This window comes from Acanthochromis polyacanthus, chromosome 22 (genome assembly GCF_021347895.1).
Source record: "Acanthochromis polyacanthus isolate Apoly-LR-REF ecotype Palm Island chromosome 22, KAUST_Apoly_ChrSc, whole genome shotgun sequence".
Taxonomy (NCBI): Eukaryota; Metazoa; Chordata; class Actinopteri; family Pomacentridae; genus Acanthochromis; species Acanthochromis polyacanthus.
In genome coordinates, this window is record NC_067134.1 from 24,806,934 (window position 1) to 24,834,138 (window position 27,205).

At 41.5% G+C, this 27,205-nt stretch overlaps 1 protein-coding gene and 1 long non-coding RNA gene across 4 annotated transcripts; one reads left to right on the forward strand and one right to left on the reverse strand.

Moving 5' to 3' along the window:
- Positions 1-2,093: 2,093 nt before the first annotated feature.
- On the reverse strand, positions 2,094-26,260 carry jam2a (junctional adhesion molecule 2a). 3 transcript variants are annotated; one of them, XM_022195645.2, is made up of 11 exons: positions 25,773-26,260; positions 16,104-16,169; positions 14,767-14,877; positions 13,528-13,677; positions 13,229-13,416; positions 12,948-13,050; positions 12,186-12,293; positions 12,059-12,071; positions 7,274-7,345; positions 3,052-3,085; positions 2,094-2,892 (listed from the first exon to the last, which is right to left on the reverse strand). In XM_022195645.2, the coding sequence occupies exons 1-11, from the start codon at positions 25,819-25,821 to the stop codon at positions 2,854-2,856; spliced, it is 933 nt and encodes a 310-aa protein (XP_022051337.1). In that variant the 5' UTR covers positions 25,822-26,260; the 3' UTR covers positions 2,094-2,853. The 3 variants fall into 3 exon arrangements, with proteins under 3 accessions (XP_022051337.1, XP_022051336.1, XP_022051338.1); XM_022195644.2 differs by having other exon boundaries at positions 12,059-12,074; positions 25,773-26,259; XM_022195646.2 differs by lacking the exon at positions 7,274-7,345 and having other exon boundaries at positions 25,773-26,249.
- On the forward strand, positions 2,888-7,278 carry LOC110952212 (uncharacterized). The gene is made up of 3 exons (XR_007939090.1): positions 2,888-3,002; positions 3,274-3,387; positions 7,023-7,278. It is a non-coding gene; the product is annotated as an uncharacterized LOC110952212 (long non-coding RNA).
- Positions 26,261-27,205: the final 945 nt, after the last annotated feature.

The following is a 27,205-nucleotide window of genomic DNA, read 5'->3' on the forward strand; positions in this document are numbered from 1 at the left end:
TATGGAATCAGCTGCATTGTTTTGTCATGTTCATTGTATTCTTGAGATAATATACCTTTAGTAGTACCAGGCATTAAAATGAACAAGACATTGAAGAAAACAAGGGTAGCCTAATATTTTTTCCGTGGATTCCCAAAAAAAAAAAAAGCCGTGTTCAGAATTATTCAGTCCCTGACAAAAGTCTTGTTGCTTCTCGTAAGTTGTAGGAACAACAAATAACAACTGGACTTGTAGTTGATCAATTGGAATCAGAAATGGCTCATATGAATGACAAAGCCCTGTAGATTGTATTTATTATGCCAAAATAAAGTTTTGTATCATTCATTGAGTTTTATCATTTAATTAGGACAGAAAGGTCAGATTTTGCTTGGACAAAAGTCTTGTCGTGTACAAAAATAATGGTGAAATTATACATATACTGTATTCTGAATACACAAATATGCTCTAAAAACATCAGAACATTAAGTCATGATGTCTTGCAAAAAATAATTAATATTGTGTATGACTTCCAGAGCTTGGAGGACTACATCCATACGTCTCATCAATGACTCAAATAACTTATTGATAAAGTCATCTTAAATGGCAAAGACAACAGTCTTGCGGGGCTCCCAGCGTGCATCAGGATACTTCGGTTTCATCTTCCAGGCCTTTTCCTTTATCTTACCCCCAGACATGCTCAATAATGTTCATGTCTGTTGACTGAGCTGGCCAATCCTGGAGCTCCTGGACCTTCTTTGCTTTCAGGAACTTTGATGTGGAGGCTGAAGTATGAGAAGGAACGCCATTTTGCTGCAGAATGTGCCCTCTCTTATAGTCATACATTAAAGCTGTCTGCCACCTCAGCAGCACACTTGGTCTTCAGGGTCTTGCTGATCAGCACTTTGGCCTGTGATTGAATCATTTAAAGACATGACAAGACTTTTGTCCTTGCAAAAACAGATGTCATGGGCTTTACCAAGACGTGAACATCAGAACACTTTATGGTGGGGTCAATTTGCACCCAGTTATTAAATAAAGTTATATGCCATTTAAGGTTACTATATCCTTATGCAGTCCAGTGTTTTTCTTACGTAATCAATAGCATAGCCTTTGTTTTTTTTATGACTGCTTCGAGATGATTCTTGTCCACGAGCTTCCTGCATGTCTCCTGTGGGATGTTGACTCACTCTTCCTTGGTGAAAGCCTCAACTTGGATCAGGCTGGTCAGTTTTGGTCTAAAAGTCTTGCCACAAGTTATTGATGGGGTTCAGGTCAGGACGTGGCTGTTCTAAAACGATGACATCATTGTTCTTGAACCATTTCTTCACTACACTGGCGGTGTGCCTCGGATCATTGTTCTGCTGGTACCGTCCAGTTCTCAGCAGATTCCTTCACACTTTCCTCAAGGATCTTGATGTAATCGTCCTTTCCCATGATTCCTTCGACTTTGATGAGGGTCCTGTGCCACTGGAAGAGAAACAGCCACATGGCATAATGATTCCACCACCATGCTTGACTGTAAGCGCAGTGTTCTTCAGCGTCCATATCGCCAAATCACTCCAGCTTCGTGTCATCAGACCAGAGAAGGGTTGACCAAAAGCTGGAATCTTGCTTCAGATGATGCCTTGCAAAGCCTAGGTCCATGGAGACCTCCTTGGGTGTGGTCCAGGAGTTGTTGTTGACCTCTTGGCAGATTTCCCTCACAATTTTGGGGGACACCTTAATGATGTTGAACCTCTTGTGCTTCTTGATTATGCTCTGGGACATCATGCTGCTCTGAAATATGTCCTCACTGAGCTCCTTCTTCTTGGCCATGATGACCAAAACACTTTCCCTTTCTTTATGCTCTTCTGGAAAGATGCTATGTTGTCATTGTTGAACATTTGGGACATTTTTGTTGAGATATTGTCAGGGGCATAAATAATTGTGAACATGAGCAAAAATCGAGTTTAACCAACTCATGTGGATTTGTGCAAAGCAACCAGTGGACAAAAAACAAGTTGTTTTCCATGGGTTATGAATCATTTTGAGGACGACTGTAGGTACTGAGCATAAAAATATATATTTTTTTCCAACATTTTCAAACAGGTCAATAACACAATAACTGCATCCTGTTTGGCTTTGAGTAGAAAAAACTTTTATTACTGATACACCATTCAAATAAAACTCTGAACAATTCATTCACACAGTTTAAAAACAGACACTCCATTTGATAAACATTGATAAAGAGTGGCACAAAAATATAAAGACAGAAAAAAGTAAGGCAAGTTCTTTACAAAAAACTGTGATCCATAGATAAATATGACAGACAAATTAAAAAGGCACAAGGTATACAGTATATATATATTTATCAAAAAGACCATGCAGGCACATTAGGATGGAATGGGGTTCGGTCTCTTGGTATGATTGGCTTCCTGTTGTTACTAAGATCGTGAGGATCTTCAGTGGCCTCAGTGTTGGAGAAGACAAAATACTGACTGAGGTAAACTGCATTTAGTAGATTGAACTGAGATTCTTTCCCTATGGCTTTAAGATTTCCCCCTGTCATGATTCAAATTTTTAAGTAAAAGAAAAAAAAAGCAAAAGTTGGCGAAACATATACTGGTGCCTGGATCGGTCAGAGAAGATGAAGTTCTATGTCTGACCACCAGGGGGGAGCAGAGTACCATGAAATTGTACTTAATCCCATGAGTGAAAAGAGGCAAAACTACACAGCAAAAGCATGAGGCCTTGTGAGAAAAAAAAAAAAAAATTGCTTTAAGAAGTGTCAGGAGGAGGATTGAAATTTATTGGAAGATCAAGAGAAAAATAAATCAGTCCAGTGTTGGCACCTTATCACAAAGGGTGATTTATCCTCAGAGGAAGGCCAGCTTCTCAGAGCATGAATGACTGCGTGTGTTTGAAGTCCTGCGGCTGATGGGTACAAAAAAATAATTATTATTAATGTTTGATTATGTACTTCCTTTTCAGAACAATGGATCTCTGGAGGTGACGATGTTCGATTAAAAGCAAAGCAACATCCGGTAAGTGCAATTTACTCGTGGAAGTCAGTGAGAGAATGAAAAGTCTTACCTCTTGGGGTGGAGGAATGTAGTTGACATTGGACCTGAAAGACAAAGATGTGGTGAGCACAACAGACAGCTGTGTCCTGAGTCATATTGTGCTGCGGATAAATAATGCACATCATACATGGCAAACCCCACATTTGACAAGAAGGTTTATAGTCTTTGGTCCAAAAAATGTCATAGTATAAAATAATACTTTAAAGTACTTTCTCTTCTACTTTTCATCCAGGCTCCTCTGTCACTGCTGATAGTACTGAACCTGTCTGTTTTCCATGACAACCGAGTTGGAGAAGAAAAAATCAGATCCAAGTGAACTAGTCTGAAATCTTCAGAGTCCTGCTCTGTAAGTGATTCTACCTCCAAAAAACTTATACAGGACCGGTAGAACCCTGGGGTTTTGTGTGGAACACAGGGCTACCTCAAAATAAGCCTGGGTGGCAGCAGGTCGCCCAGTCTTGCTCACTTAACAGCCCATTGTGTCACACATGTTGAATTTGACTTCTTCAAGTTGTCACCTAACATTTGTCTGCCTTGGAGGCACAGGCCATAGCCACTACTTTTTCAAGGTTCACAAAATATTTACCTTACAGAACTAAAACCAATATTTTTAAGTATATTAATATTTCAAAGTATATATAAGTATCCTAATATTTTTAAGTATACTTAAGTGTCGTAAAGCATATTCAAATTTAAAATTTCTAAGTGTTTTAATCTATACAAGTGTATAAATATTTCTAAGAATTTTAAAATATTTTAATATTTTTAGTAATATATTTAGTGTTTTAATCTATATAAGTATGTAAATATTTCTTTTTTACTCTTCTATCAAAATGCTAATCGGTCAGAGCTCTATAACCCCTCCCTGACATCTCTCAGAAATGCCAGGGGGGGGACGAACCCCCCTCCCCGACCCCCACCGCAGTCACTGCACCTTTGTACAGTGACTTATGGCAGGGACCTTTCGGGCTCCAGGACCGGGTGTAGGTGGGATCGAACCGTGGCCACGATGTGAAAGCCACATCTGAAGACGCGTGTCGATGCCACTACACCACCAAGTCCTGGTGCAATTGGAGTGTTCCTGTGTGTGATTTTGACCATCACTGTGGTTGTTGGTTCAGAAAATTCAAACTGCGAGGGATTCTAAGTGTCTTAATCTATATGAGTGTATTTAGTACACTTATATAGATTAAGACACGTGTCTTAAAGTATATTTCTAATTGTTTGAAATATGCTTATATACATTAAAAGTGTTTTAATGTATATTAATATTTCAATCTATATAAGCATTTTAATATTTCAAAGTGTCTTAAAGTATATTTCTGAGTGTTTTAAAGTATATAAGTATATTTCTAAGTGGATTAAAGTGTCTTAATCTATATAAGTATATTTCAAAGTGTTTTAAAGTATATTAATTTTTCTAAGTGTCTTAAAATATTTTAATCTATAGAAGTATATTTCTAAGTGTTTTTATCTATATAAGCATTTTAATATTTCAAAGTGTCTGAAAGTATATTAATATTTCTAAGTGTTTTAAAGTATATAAGTATATTTCTAAAAGTGTATTAAAGTATATTTCTAAGTGTTTAATCTATATAAGTATATTTCAAAGTATTTTAATGTATAGAAGTATATTTCTAAGTGTTTTTATCTATATAAGTGCATTAAAGTATATTTCAAAGTGTCTTAAAATATTTCATATTTCTAAGTGTCTTAATCTATATAAGTGTATTAAAGTATATTTCTAAGTGTTTTAAAATATTTTAATGTATATAAGTATATTTCTAAGTGTCTTAATCTAAATACACTCATATAGATTAAGACACTTAGAATCCCTCGCAGTTTGAATTTTCTGAACCAACAACCACAGTGATGGTCAAAATCACACACAGGAACACTCCAATTGCACCAGGACTTGGTGGTGTAGTGGCATCGACACGCGTCTTCAGATGTGGCTTTCACATCGTGGCCACGGTTCGATCCCACCTACACCCGGTCCTGGAGCCCGAAAGGTCCCTGCCATAAGTCACTGTACAAAGGTGCGGTGGGGGTCGGGGAGGGGGGTTCGTCCCCCCCTGGCATTTCTGAGAGATGTCAGGGAGGGGGTTATAGAGCTCTGACCGATTAGCATTTTGATAGAAGAGTAAAAAAGAAATATATTTTAAAACACTTAGAAATATACTTTAATCTATATGTGTATTTCTAAGTGTCTTAAGCTATATAAGTGTATTAAAGTATATTTCTAAGTGTTTTAATCTATATAAGTATCTTAAAGCATATTAATATTTTAATATTATAAGATATTAATAAGTATTAGTATTTTAGGTATAACTTCTAAGTGTTTTAAGTATTTTAAGATTTCTAAGTATATATAAGTGTTTTAAAGTGTATAAATATCGCTCTGCACGGCTCGGGCAGCGGTAGTCATGGCCAGCAGAAGAACTGGAAAATCCTTCTGCGTCATTTAAGTCGCTCTTATGGGAGCATTTTGGCCTACCTGTAAAATACAGTGATGATGGAAGAAACGTGGTGGACAAACTATTTTGGTATTTTGGCACGAGAAAGCTGTACTTTAATATTTTACTTCATGTACTGTAGAAAAACACTTTATATATTAAAGTAATATTAATAAAATGTACTTATATTCCTCAGTAAGGTAAGTAAAAGTTATGTGGTTTTTAAGGTTTTAGTCTTAAGGCAAAGATAAGTCAAAGATATTTTCGAGTTTTAAGTTTGACATTTTTCAACCTTGAAAAGGTAGTTGCTAGGTCCTGGTGCATCCACAGCCTGGCTACCAAAACTGAGCCAGGGGATGGGAATGTTCGGGGACAGGGTGACAACTAGACAAAGTCCAATATGTTTTTTTTGGCAGGTCAAATTCAGCGTGTGTGGTGCACAATGGGCTGTTGCGTGAGCGAGGCTGCGTGATGTTCCTAGGGTCGGAACCCAGGAGGGCCGCATACTTACCGCCTACGCAGGTTAACAGATCGCTTGTTGTCACCGTTAGGTTACCGCGATCTGCCCGGATAGGCTTGAAGATTTGGATGTCTCTCAGGTCCCACCAAGTCAATGGAGTCTGTTCTAAGAAAATAATCCGCCAACCTTTTTTTTTGCGGCGTTTTGCCTGGGATGTGTCGGTCTGTGCCGGTGGCGGCCAGCTGCTGAGCGGACGTGTCTACACCTGTCATGTGTTACCATGGTGCTGCCCAGACATAAGCCTTCAAAATGTTACTTTATTCTGTAGAAAAATACTTTAATATTACTTTATCAACACAAAATACAAGAAAAGGCAGCATTTTTTAAATGGTTTGGTTATGATCCAGAATTTGAACCAGGTAAAACTGATTTGAAATTTAAGGTGTGGCAACTCGGGTCTCACAATGTGTTCTGCTTTATTTAAACAAGGGAAAATGATGAGCTTCCAGGATCTTAAAGCCAAATTTAGATCGACGAACCAGGATTATTTTAGATATCTGCAAATTAGAGATTTTGTCAGCAGCCAAATTTTAGTAAGGGTGAAATTCTAGAAATATTTTACAGTGCATGTAAAGATGTCTGCATTTATCGTCAATGCTAAATTGTCATTGGTAAAGACAGGGAATTTCTTTTCAAAGCACCTAGATATATCACCTGCAACCTGAAATGAATTTTGCAGTCATCACAGATTGTTTGACACTTTTCAGAGAAAGACAAATTGTATGGCGGACGTACTGTACTATGTCTTTTCGACCAAAGTCTAATGGATGACGTTTTTGGACCAAAGCCTATGATGTTGTTTGAAAGACACATTCCACATTAAATATCAGGAACTCTCAAATATCCTGTGCAGCACCACCCCTCACTATGTCTTCCATGCTTAAGGATCATAAAAGTTCATACTAGAACTGAGATTGTACTTGTGTACCTAATAAAAAGGACACTTTGTTGTATGCATCAGCATTACATGAAGACAAAAGTCTCTATTCCCTGTTTTTCCTGAAGGTTGGAGGAGGAGATCTGTGGCACTAATCTTCCTGTACCATTGAAAGGAGGATGTTCGCTTGGCATCAGAACTAGAAACCTAAGAACCATCTTGGCTCTCTCCACGAGTCACAGAAATCTGCTTACAGCACCTGTTAAGCTCAGTAATTAACACTCTATCTCATTTGTTTAATCCACACAGAATGTTGCACTTATTTCCTCGAGGTTCAAATTGCTCCGGCTGTAATTTCGTCCTTTTGTGTCACACTCACGTGTCTTCGGTTCTGTGCAGGGTTTGGCTGCTGATGTGGGCTGCACCGTGACACTGGGAGATCCAAAATGACCTGTGGGGGTCAGGGCGTCGGCTTTAACAAGAACAGAGTCAACCCTGGACTCATACTGCACACCATGCTTCCTGGAGTGGTGGTTATTAGTATGGAATATTAAAACATTCACAAAGATGTGCTTTAAAATGGAGCTTTCAACCTGTAATGTTTGGTTCTGTGAGCTTCAACACACATATCTGTAATTTCTAAATGAGAGCTTGAGAACACCGGTTTGTGGCTGCAGCTCTAAATGTCGACTCCTTCAGACATTTCATATTTCCTACATTTAGGTCATCGCTTTCAGGGTGTTTTTTTTATCTGAATATTTAGGTCTCTGCCTGTAAAATGTGCTTCGCAAGTTTGTTCATTCAGATCCATGCCTTCAAGGCGAAGAAAATGAGTCTCAGACATTTGGCAGGTTTCCGCAAGAGGAAAGAGTTTGCTGCAGAGGTGAGGACACTGATCAGCGTCGCTGGAACTGTTGCAAACAACATAAATAACTGGACAACAGGCAATGATGGATTCTGTCATTTGGCACAAAAATGACCCAAATCAAAGACCTGTACTGCAAAGCAAGTCAACAGATGGACTTCTATGAAGATACAGCAGATCTCTTCTCACAGTGTGGATAGACAAATTACCATAAAAAAATGCTTTTTATCCATTCATTTTAACACTGAATATATATGCATCGAGAGCATTGTTTTCTAACATTCTGCACTGTGAAAAAGGCATCCTACTCATGCATTTTATGGGTTGTTTTTGGATTTCAAAGGTGTTTGAGTATTTAGACACTATCTAAACCTGATTAAATATATTTTGTCTTTCTTGCTTTATTTGTTTTTCCTTTTAACTGAGAGCAATTTCAACACAGTTTTATCGTTCTGCGGACTTCTGTATTGCAATATGATCTATAATTTACAATTGTTGACCTTAAAAACCACCAAATGTGAGCAAATTAAAACTATTCCTCAGTGGTGATGTAAAAGACTGATGACAAGCTGGAACAAACATTTAACTGCTGATGGTGGTCCAAACTGTTGATAGGTTTAGGGGGCAAATACAGGTTCTCAATAAATTATCATTTACAATCTCACATTCAATAAATATAAATATTAGTTTGATGATCTGGAACAGTCATTTAGCTTCTAGCCTGTATTATCATTTTAAATTTAGCTTTGGTACAGTGCTGTAGTTTGACAAATAAGTTTTTTAGGTTTAGTGCGGTCAGATAACTAAATAAAATCTGGGTTTGTTGAACTTGCTTCGTATTACAGGCCTCAACATGTGACCTACAGTGATATCGAGGCAGTTTGGTTGTTCATGGCAATTCCAAAAACAACTCTTTTCTTTAGCAGCAGGACTTCTACAAAACACCAACTAATGCTTCTCAAGCAGAAGCCGAAAAAACTAAGCGGTGACCAGAATGAACACAGAGGACAGAGGTAAAGTTACAGCAATAAAACTGTATTCTCAAGCTCACCTTTTGAAATTACACGTACAAGTAAACCAAACGTTCAGGCTTGTAGAACCAACATTACTGGTTAAAAACATAAAGCACAGCTTTATGAACGGTAATATTTCATATACCAGCATCAATGCTGAGCAGACATGCAGCCAATCACATGCAGCAATCAAACACCCCCGATATTCCATCTATTTTCTTGCTTATCCGGGGTCAGGCAGCAGACCAAGCAGGTCATCCCAGACGTCCCTCCCCCCAGCAACGCATCCCAATTCGGACGCGCTCATTCCACGTCCCCATAACCAGCCTCAGCCACCAGGGGGCGGTGCGTCTGGGGGCCCACTCCTGCCTCCTGCCTGGTGACACCCCACCCTGATGTCCATTAAAACTCCTCATCCTCTTGTGTGGCTATTTTCTGCTGTCCTTCTTTATGTTTTAGTGTGAAAGTGTCATTGAGCAAAACACCTAAATGCAAATAAAACTAAAATTATCCCCAAGTTCCCCCAGGGCGCTGAGAAATCGATGTAACTCATTAACACTGTTGCAGATAAATATGTTTCTACAAAACCATTAGCATGTTCTTTGAAATAAGAAAAATTATGCACATATATAAAAAATAAAAGCAGAAAAACTGCACAGGCTGCAAATTAGGTTGTAAAATACTCAGCATGCCTGACCTACAATTTATTTATTCAAGTTAAATGCCATTTTATAATTATTATTATTACTACGTATTTTTTCTTAAAGCAATTTTTGTATTTTCTATATGAATACTTTATTCAACTGAACAGAGTAACAGCTTTTATTGTTTTTCTATGTATCACCTTTTCTATCTTTAATGCTATTTTAAAAAGTTTGTCATCTTTTCATTACAACAATTAAGGATCATTCCATCAAAACATCAAATAATTTGAACAATTTCTATTTGACCATCCATGCCTGACTCTTTCTAAAGCATAAATATGGATTTTTCTACAGATATTTGTGAAATCTTGGCGCTGTTCTGCGTGGATTAGGGCAGCCAGCAGTACGTTTGTCTTCATACCTGCTCAGTCGGGTTTGAAAGTTCAACAATATTTTTCAACCAAGTATTTCATAGTAAACATTATTCTGTGTTTTTGTGTCATGCAGCTGCATATGGGTCAGAAAATATCATCGTTGTTGTTCATGTTACCTCAAAGGTGGGACCCTTAAATGATGACTTCATATTTCAGCTCACCCATAAAGACATTTGATCTACTTGTCCAATACTGCAGATTCTAAATCTATATTAGCAATGTAGGGCTGGCCCGAATAGTGGTTTCTGGCCTCCGAATATTCGGGCCCTATTAAAGACGAATATCCGGATATTCGTTCCACCCCGTAACATCCGACTGGGGGGGGGAGACGGCCCAAATGTTCGGATCCGTTTGTGTGGTTCGTGCGGCAGCGGAGTTAAACTGAAGACTTCCCAAACATCGGTCTTCAGCATCTTGTCTTATGCAACGAAGTGAAGCGTGACTTCAGAGTCGGCAGCCACCCAGCCATTCGGGTGGTGTTTACAGACACGAATGGAGGAGCCGAAATGGGCCGAAGGCGCAGGGAAGAGACAAGCTCCGAATATTTTTGTCGAATATTCGCATACCAAATTAACCCTTTAAGCTGCAGTCAATTCCAGCCGTTTTCAGTACAAAAAAATCGCTAATACTCTATTTTTAAATAAAAAAAAAGACGAAAAATACAGGGAATACTGGACGGGCATCGCGAGGTGCATTTCCTTGAAAACGACGGATTCGTGGATTTTATACCAACTTCAGGACATGTTCAGACATTTCCTGAAGTGGCTTGTGTTGTCTGGATGTCCAAGGTTGGATTATGGCCGTTTTTTGTGGAATATTTTTTTGTGTGTAAAAATGAACCCGGAAATGTGAGTCGCGCTGTGTGCGTTGAAGCCGTGTATAGAGAACGGATGGATGAATATTTGTTTTTGTCGGACAAATGTGTTTTTCGCACCCGCTGTGGTAATCGCATCTGAAAGTGGTTTATACCGGCGGATTCATGAGAATCTAAGCTTTCCATCGGCGTATAGTGTTTGTATAATCGCGTTTGCAGCCGTCGGACATTCTTGAAATTCCTATGCAAATTAGTAAGTGTACCGCCGGTGGTACACCTACGACGCACTGAAGCGCAAAGGGTTAATATCCGGATAGTGCCATAGCGAACGAATATTCGGATATTCGGGTCCAGCCCTAATTTAATGGTAACAAAAGAAGTTATTGCTACAGAATTATTCAGACTATATGAGCATTTAGATGTATATCGTCAATGACACTTTGCTGTGAGCCTTTTAAACCTCAGTGACACAAATCCTCTGACAAATATCATCTCTAAAGGCAACCAAAAACCAATCTCTGGCGTGATCTAACAACCCTCCATGAAACCAGCTCCTCTCGGGACCATTTGTGTCTCTGAGGCAGAGCTGCATCATAGATCCGCATTGCCACTCGTATTGGTGCATCAGAAATCATGTCACATTGTCTTTGAGTCTTTGTGAAGAAGCCCGTTCTATAAATAGGAAGTTGACACTGACAGCTCCAGTTAGCTCAGTAGGATAAGCATCAGACTTTAACCTAGACAAAGAGCTTTCGCATCGGCTTCAAGGAGAAGCTCCTACGCCGACTCTGTCCGTCAAACTGGGAGCAGTAACGAGCCAGTAATCAAATAACAAAGTCAAGCATTAGCGCCGGACACACGAGGACATGCATTTATGTCTCTGTGGTTTCTGGCAGCCAAGCATCACAACCTTCTTCCACTCACTCTGGCGTGTTTGCACAGTCTCACTCCTCAGTATCTAAATAATCTGTCAGATTACCCGTCCAATCACTTTAATTGCCTGCGATTCTTACCGGCTGCCAATATTTCCCTCCTTGCTGATTAACACTCAGTAATTATTCCATAATTATGCTGCACTGATTGTTCCTCCTTTGCCTGAAAGTGGACGTAAATTTGGCAAAAAAAAAAATCTTGCAAGAATTACAACTTTTTCCTGTTTTTTTTTTTTCTTTCATCTGTTTGCGCCAATCACCGGATGAGCAGAAACCCAGGCGCTGCTGTGGCTCCAAAACGCACACGGCCACAGCTGTCACTCCACAGCCCTGACTCAGCACACAGATGCAGACACGCCGTCTCAGTGCAACAACAACAACCCTCCCCCTCACTCCTCAGTGTGTAGCATATTAGCCCCGCGTTTGTCCACATCAATGTTAATGCAATCACAAAGCTCTTACCTTCCTCTGTGTCCTGCTGATGGATGAGTCGGGCCGGCGGAGGAGAAAACAGAGTGAATGTCAACCTTCTTTCATTTCGGAGTGAATAAAACCAACATCTATTAATCGACAGAAGGGGCAAACTCACGGGTGAAGAAGCCGTTACGGTGGAGGAGGTAACCCCCGCATCCGCAGACGACCACCACCAGGCAGACCACCACCACCGCTGCTACCACCGCCGTGACGTTTACATCCTCTGGAAGCCAGAATAAAGAGTTATGAGGGAGGGATCCGTGTGTGCTTGGTCCATTTGATCAAAGTCTCAAACAAAAGCATGGCCATGACTGCTTTCCTATTATTTCCTGTCATTTATTGAGTGCAAACATGGACCAGAGTATACAGCTGCATGCAAAATCATTCAACCCCCTATGATGCTGTAACTTTAGGACCATTTTGCTGCAATGACCTGCTGTAGACGGGAGGCACAGTCTCTTGTTTGTAGGGGTTGAATACTTTTGCAACCTGCTTTTTGTTTAAAGAAAAAAAAGAATTATGAATTAAATCTTGATTTCTGCTTTGGGATTAATCAATAAACTAACTGATCATCGCCAGCAGTTGTAACGTTGCTCATTTTACCAGAATGGGGTTGAACAATTCTGCATGCAACTGTATAATTTATTAACAAGCGGGGCAAATAAATAATATAAACATCATTAATTTTAAACCATGCAGGGCGTCCCAAAATGGATACAGTATCCTCAGAGACTGTAAGTTACACTAAAAGATGTTTCAGACAGCAGAAGCTCGCTGAAGTAGATCTGGTGGACATTTCCTCTCCGCTGCTTCCTTGATTTTGTCCGGTGCTGAAAGGTGTGGGGGGGAAGAGGCAGGAAGGAACACACAAACGTACCTATCGTCATGCGTTTGCCCTCGCACATCTTGGGCGATCCCACTCCGTTCGACGCCAGGCAGCTGTACCGGCCGGTGTCCTCTTTGGCGACGGCTTTAAACTCCTGCACAGAGGAAAAATAGAAAACTATTTTTTACACCACGAAGCAGCATCTATTTTCTGATAAAAGTGTCCTTCACCCTTCTGCGACAACAGAAGCATCTCTGCTCTTTTAATCTGCCAACAAGGAAACAGTGTAAAACGTTCCCCAGCACACTGTATCTGCAGGCACACGCGCTCACCAGCACTCCAGTGTATGAGTCGATTAGATAGGTGGCGTTGGCGTGGCGGGGCTGGCTGATTGGCTGGTTGTCCTTGAACCAGGAGTACGTTGCAGGCGGGATGCTCTGCTGGTCCCGACAACGCAGCTTCACCGTTGAGCCCGTCACCGCTGAGCTGGGGATGTCACAGGACGGAGTGTTTGGCGGCACTGAGGGGTGAGAGGTACAGAAACATGAGGCGAAACCAGCAGCTCTTTACAACAGACAAACATTTGATTTATCTTATTTTAGCCATGACAGGATCTTTTCCATTTTCGTACCGAACACTTTGAGCGTGACGTTGGCCTCGCCCAGGCTGACCGAGTCCAGAGGAGCGCTAATCTCACATCGGTAGTCTCCAGCGTCTTCCTGGGTCACCCTGCGCAGCGTCACCGTCGCCCCGTCGATGGTCGCTCGGCCCTCGAAGGGACCTGAGAGGAAGAGCAGCAGGTCAGGGAGAGGAAATTCGAACCTTAAACTCTGAATTTCACCTGAAACATCACATTCTGACTTTCTACACCCAGTTTACACATTCTAAAATTCTGGCTTTAAACTCAGAATTCTGTATTTTAAACTCTGGATTCTGTCTTTTTTTTCCTCCAAAGTCTAATTTTCTTCAGTAAATTTAAATGTGAAATTCTAAATTCTGATTTTCAAACTCCAAATTCTGACTTTATGCACCCACTTCAGACATTTTTTTCTCAGAATTCTGACTTTCACCTCCAAATTCTGACTTTAAAACTCAGAATTTGTACTTTAAACCCTGAATTCTCACTTTAACTTGTTAATTCTGACTTTAAAAACTCTTCTGACTTTAAATTCATTTCAGCTAAAACCAGACTATTGAATTCAACAACAAGTTATGCAGCTTAAATATCACTTTATGAAAAACCTGACATCAGAAAGCCACAGACCTCCAGGGGCCCTTTTGCCTCAGTTTGCACTGGAACCATGTTTAATGGAAACTTTGAGGCTTAATTTGACTTTATTTTTTATTGATATCAACAAACATAGCGGCTAAATCGCTATCTGAAAGCCTTAAATCTGTTAATCCATCCAGTGTGTGGAGGGTGTAGATTTCACAGGCGAGACTTCTCAGCTCTTTCTAGGAAACTCTATGAAAGCAGTCACACATTAAAGCAGCTCCGGCTGTAAAGCGGCCAATGAAGAGGCGGCGGGGGGTCAAAGCCTTGACATATTTGAGGAAACTGTCAAGCTAACTGCGGCGTCTATAAAAACGAGCGGCTGGGTGAAAGCCACCGTTTGATTCATTATTTATTCCACCCATTAAATTCACATCTTGAAGCACAACGATGAGAGATTGAGGACGAGAGACAGGTTAAGATTTTATGCCTCGACACCATTGACACACTGACGAGATATCTCACGGTTTATCCATTGCTGCTTTCTCGAGTTGTTTCTCCCGCCTCGCAGGGCAAAACCCTTCCAGCTAAGACTGCAAGCTGATTAAATCCAATGCCCTGTTTGTCATCAGGAGGATAGAGAGGCAGCTTTCTCACCTCTGAAGCGTTCGTTATAGTACACAAAGGAGACATCTTTCCCCTTCTTCTTCCACTCGATGCGTGGGTTCTGGTCTTTCTCGGTGCGGAATATGCAGGACAGCACGGCATCTAAAAGAGGGAGTGTGACCAATGAGAGATTTATTCCAGAGCAGCAAAGGATCAGTGGCATTTTTAACCGCTTGGCCTATTTATAGGCCCTCGTGCACTGCAAATCTTACCAAGTCCATTTGTCTTATTTTTAGTCAAAATGTCTCATCCCGCTGGATTTAAGATAAATTCACTTAACAAGGGACATTTCAGTGAGATGGAGGGACTTGATTTAAGACAATACATCATAAATATCTTAAGTCAAACTATCTTGAAATTATCTTGCTGTGCTATCTTCTTGAATTTTACAAGAAAACTTGAAATAAGTTTAACCCTCGTGTCATCCTGCGGGTCAAATTAACCCGTTTTAAAGTTTGAAAATGTGGGAAAAAATATATATATTTTCACAGTGAAACTTCTGATGTCCACATTTTCAACATTTTTGGGAAATTTCTGAATATTTTTTGGTGGAAAAAAAGAAATGTTAAAAATGTTTCTTGAAAACATTCACACAAAAATCAACCAAAATCCAGCGAAATTCGCTGGATTTTGGTTGATTTTTGTGTGAATGTTCTTAAAGAAAATATTGGAAGCTTTACTGATATATATAGAATCACTTTAGATATTTTAAGGATTTTTTGGAAGATTTTTATTCATTTTTTAAAAAATATTTGCAAGAATTTTCTTGCCAAATTTGGGGAATTTTAATTTAATAATAAATAAAATTTTGAAGGGAAACTTTTAAGGAATTATAGGAATTTTCTTCATGAAGATTTTGCAAATTTTCAGAAATTTGGGTATTTTTTTGCTGAATTTTTGGATTTTTTTCAGGCAAGGAAATAATTTTTTTGGTGCCTGTAAATGAGGACAACAGGAGGGTAAATAAATCTCATATTAGGAGGTTACATGAAAGCAAACATTTATTTGTGAGTAAAAACTGGTTGTTTTTTAGCATGTCTGGCTTATTTTAAGACACCTAAGCTTGACAATCCAAGTAAATTATAGCCTAAAATAAGTTTTCTCAGCTAATTTTTAAGATCTCAAGATTTTAAATATCACATCTTATTTCAAGAAATCTTACCAAGCCATTTTTTATATGTTCTATTGGCAGATTTTTTTCACTTATTTGATGGTAAAAGTTCCTTGAAATAGGTTTTTTCTTCTTGTTTTCAGAGGGGCATTTTTTCCAGTGTGGTTTGTTCTGTCAGGGAGGAATCTGACAGGAAATGTTTTTATTTCTGCCTCACCTGAGAACTCGTTCACCTCCACCTTATAACTGTTGGTCGTCACGGTGACGGCAACGGAGGGAGAACCTGGAGGGAAGAGGAGAGAGAGGAGTTCAGAATGTAATATCGCTCGTCATCATTAGGGGGTGAGGTGAATTGGGTGAAGTGCTCCGGTGTCGCCCGCCAACTTGCACGAGGAGAATGCTTAATTGCAGCCTTCGGTCTGAGGCGAAGACGGCAGCCGGCTTTCTCCAGGAGATCTGAGGTAAAGGCAGGATTACTCCCTGCTCTGCTTTAATCCTGCGGGGTTAAGGAGTAGCCCTGCCGTATGTTTGTTTAAGCGCAAGTTCGAACAAGGTCAGCGAGCATCGCACCAGCGGACGACACGTTCGCTTCTCCCGCCATCTGTGTGTCACTGATACCCTGCACTCAAACAGGAAGAGGAAGCAGCAGCTGCTCTTCCTGTGTGCTGATTGGTCCTTGGGGAAGATTAGAGTGTGTTAATAAATTGAGGTTAAATGTGGGTGAAGGTTACCTGAGGGGAAAAACACACACACGGCATAAACAGTAAACACACTCAGGATGAGAATCTCCCAAAAGGCAGCGAATTAAGAAAAGGGGAAGAAAGATTTTCAAACTGAAGGCCATGCATTTTTGAAATGACATAATAAATGTTGAATGGGCCTCTGGGGTGCTTAACTCCGAACATTAAAAGGGCTTTGAAAAACTTCTAACAAACGTGTAATTCGGCATAATGAAGACCTTCACGTATTCTTGAAAGCTCAGCGACTCGCCGCGATGCACACACATTTTCCTGCGACGCAATCCAAACAAAAACAAATTACTGTCAATTCCCCGGTTTCCTGTTTATCCGCAACCTCCAGTGTGAGCTCCATTGTTACGAAATTACTGGGTTACAGAAGGTTTCCCCTCTAAAGGGAGGCGAGACCAGGAAGAATGAGACAAAGAGCCGGAAGTGTGGACTAAAACAGGATGGTGGCCACATTGGAGCGCGATACAATCAGAGCATTCAGTCTATATGTACACTAAAGGTCTCGCACATTCAAATTTTCACAAGAACTGCTATTTTAAAGCAGCTTTTAAATAAGAAAGCCTATACAATAATAATGTCATCCGCCAAATGCAGCTCTTTAAAAGCCTCTTCCTGAATTCGGCGCAATTTCCACGAGCTCCACTTGGTCAAACGTTGACCTGAGTGAATTAAAGGTGCACGCTCTCCCTCCAGACACTCACTCTCTCCTTCACTTCGCCATGTGTTGACTCGCAGCGGTGTAACAGGATTACCGGCGTAGCTTTGGCTTGTGTACCCCGACACCCTCAGAGGAGCATTGTCTCGCTGAGGGATGAACAAGACGAGGGAGGGAGATACAATAAGATTAAAAGGGGACAAGAATGAACGATCAAGGAGAGATGAGCGGCCCTAAGAATAGAATACAAATGGAGTGTGAGGAGAGTGAGGCGGAGAGGGGACCGGGTGGAGGCTGGTGGAGGGGGGGGACCAGAGACTCACAGAAGCATGAATAAAAGAGAGAGTGGGATTGAAGGCGAGGGAGATTCTCTCAGACAGTAGGACTGTGAATGGAAGAAGCTCTTGTCACATAGTGTGAGACCAGGCCTGCTGCCACCTTGAAGGGTGTCTCTTTGAGAAAAGAGAAATGTAGCGGGGCTGACAACACGCCTGCACCGAGTGCGCTTCTCTGCGTGTGACACATACACACAGGGAAAAGCGCACACGTCAAGAAATGAGCAAAGAGGCTGTGCATGTGAGGTCCCGCTGCCCCTGAGTCGTGCTTCGCTGTGCGCTCCACTACTATGAACACTGTCAGCTTCAATGGCCTCAATTAGCTGCAGAGGCGTCGAGGCAGACAATGAACACATGGCCTCTTCAGATCATTTCAAAACTGCATGGTGGCTAATGTTCACACCGTGTCGCTTTCTACCGCTCTGCTGTCAAAGAAGTTAACAAAAGATTTTAGTCAAGTACAGAAAGTTAACCCACTGAGGCCTGGATGCCGTTTCACTGTTTTGTCTCTGTGGCGTCCAAATGTACAATATGATGCAAGGATCAAAACGCTGCACATAAAAATGTCTGGGGAAAACGGATGCTGGGAATAAAGGCTTCAAATCTCAATCTGTTAGGCAGACCTGGCCTTACATAGCTTGACCATTCTCCACAGGACTGTGCAGAATGGTCTGGCTGCACCTCATCATGCTGAAATAACACTCTGGTGGGTTTGTGTTTCTTTAAATCAGAATCATGCTGAGAGTAATGCTACATGTCCACTAGATGCGCTTTTCCCGAATACAAACGTTCTGCATCTGAAAATCGCCCACTTGATGTCCGTGTACTTGAGGCCAGTAGTCGGTGTTTAACTCCTGCTGACCTTCTTCTCCAACTATCCTGCCCCTGATTGGACAAACGCATCGACTCAGGAGCTGTCTGCTCCTGGACTTCAAGTCGGACCAACATGGCGGCAAACTTTCACTTTCATTACGAAAACAGTTCAGCGAAAATTATTTCTGAAAGCATGTGAGGTGAGAAATAACCAGTGCAGCTGCTGAATCTGTCTTCATTTTAGTCCATCAACAGCTAGTTTAGATGTTTGATGAAAGTTTTGCGATGCATCGGATCTCCATAGAAGTCGAGTCTACTTTATGTAAATGAGCTGCGCCGGCTACGGGGAAACACATCAGATTGCAGCGCGAAACGCTCCGCAACTGGACCAGCATGCAATGCGGTGCATTTCACAAAGACAATGAATGGGATGCAGCAGTTTCCAGATCTAGTGAACATGCACCTGAATTTATTTTGGTGGAACATTCGCATACAGGGAGCGCAGCACTGTGATTAAAACGGATAAGATACGAGAAAAAAAAATCTAAGTATTGCTTTATTGCATGACTAAAAGCAAAACTTTAAATGTTCAGTCTGGAGGTTGCTGTTCAGAAGCTGTTGTTTCGTAGCCTAGCCGCCTAGACCCAGCTCTTAAGACACAAGGGTCTAGGAACGCTCAACAGGGAGGGAGGCGGGCTAAAAGGTTGTCTTTCAAATCACTCTGCAGCAATTGGGTAGGTATACAACCAATCAGCGCAACGAATAGGCTGACGGAGTTCCTAGAGTGCCGGATTGTGGCTAAGTCCCATTAGCTTCCCAACCAGCGGAGCCCACCGGTATATTAAGGATTTGCCATATCCCGTCAGCACAAGTCCAAATACGTCTTTCTTCTCAATGAAACGCTTAAGTGCCGTCCTTTGTTTATCTTTCAAGTTGAATTTTAGCTTCAAATCTTTAAGAGCTGTGGCCAAAGCCGAGTCAAAAGATAACTGTTTATTGTGCGCCGGTTGTTTCTGTCAGAATTGTCGTGCCTCTGTCGTCACTTAGTTACGCCCACCTTCTGACTCTACACTTCATGGTGATTGGTCTGGCCAGTTTTAGGAGAATCCAGCCTCGAGCCTTATGGAGGGTAACTAGACCCTCCCTGGCAGAGAATTAAAATCGTTGCCGTGGGTTGTCTAGCGCGGCTAGGCTAGTTGTTTCCCATTGTCAAGTAAGATGCAGGTGTTGAGGTCTCAGACAGCACTCAGGCCCACTTGAGCCTTAAGGTAACAAAGGTTTTGAAGCAGACAAAATAAAGAAACATTATAAGTTAACCACATGATTATGCTTGCTGAAATACATATATTCTAGAGTGTTGATTTTATTCTGTTTAACCTCTGTGTGTGTGCAGGCCTTAACAAAGCAGAAGTGCAGAAAGCAGCAGTCACCATGACACACCTGCTTCCTCAGAAATGGGGAAGTTTGGGAAAACCCGGGAGGGCCTGTTGCAAACATGGCTCAAGCAATGTGCGGAAACCCGGGAGGGCCTGTTGCAAACAGGGTCTGTGGAAATGTGTGTGTGTTAACAACAGAATGTGGATGCTGTGTATTTGCTGTAAAACCATGACTTCTGTATTACTGATGTATGTGATAAAGTGGCCTGAGTGCTGTCTGAGACCTCAACACCCGCATCTTACTTGACACCATACTGAAGGAGAGTTTGAAAAACGATGCATGCTTATACACACGTGGACAAAATTGTTGGTACCCCTCAGTTAAAGAAGGAAAAACCCACAATTCTCACTGAAATCACTTGAAACTCACAAAAGTAACAATAAATAAAAATTTATTGAAAATCAAATAATCAAAATCAGCCATCACTTTTGAATTGTTGATTAACATAATTATTTAAAAAAACAAACTAATGAAACAGGCCTGGACAAAAATGATGGTACCTCTATAAAAGATTGAAAACTATTTGACCAGAGTGACATGATTAACTCAGGTGTGTCATTTAATTGACATCACAGGTGTTTCCAAACTCATAATCAGTCAGTCTGCCTATTTAAAGGGAGACAAGTAGTCACCCTGCTGTTTGGTGAAAAGGTGTGTACCACACTGAACATGGACAACAGAAAGTGAAGGAGAGAATTGTCCCAGGACATCCGAAAAAAAATTATAGACAAACATCTTAAAGGTAAAGGCTATAAGACCATCTCTAAACAGCTTGAAGTTCCTGTGACAACAGTGGCTCATATTATTCAGAAGTTCAAGACCCACGGGACAGTAGCCAACCTCCCTGGACGTGGCCGCAAGAGGAAAATTGATGACAAATTGAAGAGACGGATCGTTGGAATTGTATCCAAAGAGCCCAGAGCAACCTCCAAAGAAATTAAAGGTGAACTCCAAGGCCAAGATACATCAGTGTCAGATCGCACCATTCGTCGTTGTTTGAGCCAAAGTGGACTTCATGGGAGACGACCAAGGAGGACACCACTGCTGAAAAAAACTCATAAAAAAGCGAGACTGGAATTTGCAAAAATGCATGTTGACAAGCCACAAAGCTTCTGGGAGAATGTCCTTTGGACAGATGAGACCAAACTGGAGCTTTTTGGTAAGGCACATCAACTCTATGTTCATAGACTCAAAAACCAAGCATACGAAGAAAAGAACACTGTCCCTACGGTGAAACATGGAGGAGGCTCAGTAATGTTTTGGGGCTGCTTTGCTGCATCTGGCACAGGGTGTCTTGAAAGTGTGCAAGGTACGATGAAATCTGAAGACTATCAAGGCATTCTGGAGAGAAATGTGCTGCCTAGTGTCAGAAAGCTTGGTCTCAGTCGCAGGTCATGGGCCTTCCAACAGGACAACGATCCAAAACACACAGCCAAAAACACCCAAGAATGGCTGAGAGAAAAGCGTTGGACTATTCTAAAGTGGCCTTCTATGAGCCCAGATCTGAATCCCATTGAACATATGTGGAAGGAGCTGAAACATGCCATTTGGAGAAGACACCCATCAAACCTGAGACAACTGGAGCTGTTTGCTCATGAGGAGTGGGCCAAAATACCTGTTGACAGCTGCAGAACGCTCATTGACAAATACAGAAATCGTTTAATTGCAGTGATTGCCTCAAAGGTTGTGCAACAAAATATTAAGTTATGGGTACCGTCATTTTTGTCCAGCCCTATTTCATTAGTTTGTTTTTTTAAATAATTATGTTAATCAACAATTCAAAAGTAATGGCTGATTTTGATTATCTGATTTTCAATAAATTTTTATTTATTGTTACTTTTGTGAGTTTCAAGTGATTTCAGTGAGAATTGTGGGTTTTTCCTTCTTTAACTGAGGGGTACCAACAATTTTGTCCACGTGTGTACATGCAATCTACATCTGGTGAGACCCACCAATGCAGTCCTGACTATGTAGCAAGCTGAAGAAAAAAGAAACGCAGAAACTCCTGCCAGATGTGCAAAAAAAATTGAAGATCTGGACTGAATGTAAATGCCATATCTGGTTAGAAATGCAAACTGATTTGGCTTTAGAATTCGCTTCATTAACCTGGCAGGCAACATTTGCCAAACATGCAAGCAAACAGGCATGCTAGAATAAATTAGTGTTAAGGTAGGTTTGTAAAATTTACCTTGTGACATAAATTTGCTAATAGAGCCGTTTTAGTTGGCATTACCATCGAGTCAAGTCATGTGATGGACCAGCAGCCAGTACAGGGTTTACTCCACCTCTTGGCCAACGTCAATGGAATACCATCTAGCTAGCTGAGTTCACTGACTATGGCTTAGTTTGCAAACTTGACTACGAAGAACAAGCAAAAACCTGACTCTGGTTTGCATTTGACTGCCTGATTTGGCGCATATGTCACTAGCACGGACTGATTTGGTTGGTTAAATTTTGAATTATACAACAAAGCGGTCCTGAATGATCCATTTTAAACGTAGTGTTCGCCTTCAAAAACAATCCCCTCATCGCTATTTTGAGTGATCACCATCACTGGATCCTGCTCTTAGTCCTACCCAAGACGGTTGTGTCCAGTTTAAGGAAATGTAAACATGTCAGCAGAATGACGATAAGGCAGAGTCAGACCATTCTACTGTCAATCCTCCAGTTTCCTGTTTATCCGCAACTTCCTGAGTGAGGACCATTGTCACTAAATTACTGAAGGTTTCCATTGTTTTGAGTGAACACCATCACTGCATCCTCTTTGTAGTCCTACCCAAGATGACTGGGTGGAAAGATTAAAGGAAATACAAGCATGCTAGCAGAATGATGACGAGGTGCAGTCAGACCATTCTACATGGTGCTTTCAGTGCTGTCGTCATCTCACTGCTTTCATTCAAGTGTTTGCAAGAAAAATTTACCAGCAAAGGTTGTTTAATGACCAGATTTAATGGAAAACAGCTACTTATTAATGAATAGAGATTGAATCCTCAGTAAACCATCACTTCTATCATGTTCTTACAGCTCCTGTAGAGACTGAATGAATTTATCTGTTTGTTCTTAAAGAACAGAAACAGTAGATAGAAGCACAACATGAACTCTGCCTTCTTTTGTTCTTTTAATCTGCTTCTGAAATTCAACTTGGACCAAAAATGACAGCAAAGAGGGATACAAGACGAGGAATAACTTAGCATGCCGGACCAAAACTGAAGTAAAACTGGTGGCGTTGTCTAATTCTTTTGAATTATAAAGTGAAGCAGTCCTGAATAACACATTTTACACGAAGCGTTCACCTCCTTAAATGCAAACGCTCCACAAAAACAATTACTTCATCGCTATTTTGAGTCAACATCATCACTGTATCCTGTTCTTAGTCCTGCCCAAGATGAGTGGATGTAAAGTAAATACAAACTAGAGATGTCCAATACTGACATTTTTTGCCAATAACCGATATGCCGATATTGTCCAACTCTCAATTTATGATTTCGATATTAACCAATGCTGATATATGTGGCCTATTTAACTAGTTTTATCACGTATCTCCTGCCATGAATTAACACATCATGCCTAATTATATTGTGATGCCCCACTGGAGGCTTTCAAATGTAAACATCGTCTGTGCAGAAAAAGAAAAATACCTCAACTTAAGTTACGGAAGAAGTCCCATATTTATGTCTTTTATTTTTTTGAAAAATTGTCGCAAACGACAGTTCACACTCTCCCTTCCTCTGTGAGTTTGGTAAATGCTGGTGTAATCCAGGCATTATTTCATCGGTTTTCATGCTAGGCAAAGAAAAGAGAAAGAAAACGATAACGATATTGACCGATATTTAATTTTTATGTCAATATAGGGCCAATAATGTCGGACATCTCTCTTTATAGGTTTATTATTATGCTCTGATTTTACTGGTCCAGCCGTTGGTGGGCTAATATTATCAGACATCCCTAATACAAACACGGTTTAGGGAAATACAAACATGCCGGCACAGTGATGAAGAGGTGCAGTCAGATCATTCTACGTTTTCGGTGCTAGAGAAAGGTCTGGGGATGCAGGACTAGGAGTGAGTCAGCATGCTGGACCAAAAATGAAGCAAAACTGGCAGCGTAATCACATGGTGTTAGACTTGATTTCCCAGATCAAAAAGCTAGATTTAACAAGCGTGAGTCACAGACTGGAAACAGAAAGCCGCTTTAAGTTTTTCATGTGCATCACAACAGCTAGTCTCTGGTGGTCCTCCAATATAGCATCAGATACGGCCACTGTGGTAATTAAAATGCTTCTGCTATGGGCCCGCTTTGGCTTTGAAGTACAGAAACATCTAACAATAGCGTCAACACTGACGAGCAGGATGACGAAAACACACACACACGCAAGCATCAACACACACACACCTAGAGTGTGGCATCAACATCAACCAAACACTGCGACAAGCTTAAACTCACAAAGACACAGCCACCCTCTTGCCTGAGCAAAAAATAGAAGGATGGCACGCTCGCTCCTTGGCACACGGCTTTACTCTCATTACGTGGTCCGTACAGAGTGTTACAAAGACTGGGGTGGGTGTTGCCAGGGCTGTGCCGAGGTCAAAAGCATGGCGCAGTAATAATTAAGGCACTTATTCAAATTAACAGGGAACAAATGAAAGTAGGAGGGAGGATGGACCCACAGGAAATATCCTGTCTGGCTGGGAGATAAAGATAACGTGGCTGTGGATGGCAACACACGTTTCAAGGCTGTGGGGGTACAGAGAAAAACAGGACGGCCAATCAGTGAATGTGTGTGTGTGTGTCCATCTGAACAAAGCCTGCCTGTATGACTGTTACACAGTGAGCAACAGCTGTCTCAGTCAGACACAGTGAGTGTGTACGGGAGCTTGATATGGGGGATGTTGGGTCTCCTGCTCCAGAAGAGACCCACCCAAACATTTCCTTTCATTTTTTTTTTAAACAATACAATCCAGGCAGGCAGAACTGTGCAACACTTGACTCTATGAATCTGAGTGTCAGCGGGGCAGGTGATGAGTGATTTCTGTCAGATTGTCCACAGCGGGGACTGAAAACACACACCTCTGTGAACTCGTGACCTCGTGGCCTGACAGGTGGCAAAATGTGGACAACACCGAGTAAAATATGCGTCACTCACTCTCCCTGTCTCATCACATCCATCTCACCAGCCCCAACAGAGCAATCTCTCTCTCTTTTTTTTAATTTTCCATGCGGGATAATCAGGTGGAGCTTTTCCTTATATAAAAATCCACTTCCTATTGTGTTTTCCTGCTTTTCGCTCCCAAATCTAGTAGTCTCCTCCATCCTAGAAAACACCATGTCACACGGAAAACCAGCTGGAAGTTTCTGGTGGCAATCCAAGCACTGACCTCATGCACAGATCTGCCACCTCTTCTGCCAAAACGGCTGCCCTCCTGCCACCGCCGAGCCACCCACACCCTGAGGTGGCACCCGGCCAGTGAGCAACTTTAGGGCCAACTTGTAGGAACCCAGAGGGGCTTCAACTCAACCGTGGAGCTGTGAAAAAACAACTCCTGGATCCTGATTCCTTCAGTGTTCACATTTACTCCACAGCACATTCCTGCTTTAAAAAATAAAATTAAGCTCTTTCTAAAAAAGCATGTCTCAGATTTAAAGTCTAAAACATCAAATTCAACGCCTGAGTCTTGATCTCACTGCATCCACAAGCACCCTAACAAATTACAGCTAAATAGAAATGAAGATAAATAAGCAGCAGGATCAGTTCGATTACACTAAAGCCGCTATCCACTACTTTATTTTCTATCCTGAGCTTTATCCCCGCGGAGAAAAGTAGATAAACACAAGCAGAGAGACGGTGAGAGACAGAGAGAGAGAGTTCTTCTGGATGAATAGTTTCCATTTCCACTTACATTGCATCAGTAAAATAACAATAGGAAGATACAGGGACGTCCCCTCCATTATCGTCCACAACTCTGGCGGAGTCTTGTCTTCCCTGGACGGAGCGAGGAGGCAGATCCCGGAGCCTCAGCGTTCTTCTCGCACTTGTTCACAACTCTCCAATAATTCATCCAGCTTCCAGGGAATAACCTGCTCTCCAAAGAGGGGGAGGAGGAGGAAGCAGCGACCGGACCGACCCGGCGCGGAGCGGCACGACGCGGGGCTGCTGGCTGGCGGGCAGAGCGGGAGGAGCGGCGCGCAACTCCGCCGCTGATCCGTCTGGGAGGTCGGTGTACCGGCCGGGGAGAGCGGCAAAGGAACGGCCTCGGTCACTACCGCAGACGCGAATGAACGTCCTCTGCTCTTGTTGTGCGGTTTGGGCACTGATTGAGATGGAGATGGAGGGAGGGGAGGGCGGGGTGAGATTTCTAGACGAGCAGAGCGGCGAAGCGCCGAGAGCGCAGCGCCGTGTCCAAGACGCGCACTGCACCGCCGAGAGGACACGGAGCGGCAGTCAGCTGGCTCTGGCAGCAAGGTGGGGCATCACCAGACCACAGACCTGAGAGGGGCACCCGAAACTCTTACTGCACTTTGAGCGCAAAACACTGATTTTAGAGCCACATATGTGGAGCGGTTCAAAAATGGAAAGTCTGATGACCTAAAAACATAAATAACCAGCGATAGTTTCTTTCCTGAAGTCTTGTAGAGGTCTGAATTCCAGGGAAACACATTGTTGCGCCATTTTCCCATCTATAAGTTCAAACAGTTGTAATATTTAAAATAAAAAACCTTCTACTAATGCTTTATACATCAATACAACCAAAGTAAACAGATTATAAATACTGCTTATTGACTTTTGGAAGAATTTAGATTTTTGGTATTTTTACTAATCCTATGTGAAAGTCCTTCTCTAGTGGTCGATTTAAGGCCTAAAAGCTCCTTTCCATACAGCATGTTTTTGTGCCAAACACCTTCATGCCTTCAAACACTGTCAGACTGCTCTTTGCTGCACATTCAGCCGGACACGTTCAAACAAGGAACCAAATCTGAAGGATATTCATGCAGAAATTCCCACAAGAAACCATACCACACCCGTTCCTGAAATCAAATCATACATGTCTGTGAGTCATCTGGAAATTCTTCTACAAGTGTGAGCCTGATCGCTGCTCAGTCCAACATTACTACCGCCTCAACACTGAACTCTTAACCCTCCTGTTGTCCTCATTTACAGGCACCAAAAATATTGTTCTCTTGTCTGGAAAAAAAAAATCCCAAAAATTCAGCAAACAAATCCCCAAATTTATAAAGATTTGCAAAATCTTCAGGAAGAAAATTCAAAAAAATTCCTTGAATGTTCCCCATATAAGTTTTATTGGAAAAAAAAAAACAATCTCCCAAAATTTGG

Coding starts and splice junctions, on each gene's coding strand:
- jam2a (XM_022195644.2), bottom strand. CDS start 25,821: ATGGAGGGGACGTCCCTGTATCTTCCTATTGTTATTTTACTGATGCAA. Junction 16,170..25,772: donor TGTTATTTTACTGATGCAAT/GTAAGTGGAAAT, acceptor TCTTCCCTCCAG/GTTCTCCCTCCGTTGCCGTC. Junction 12,294..12,947: donor GGGCAAACGCATGACGATAG/GTACGTTTGTGT, acceptor TCTGGCTTCCAG/AGGATGTAAACGTCACGGCG.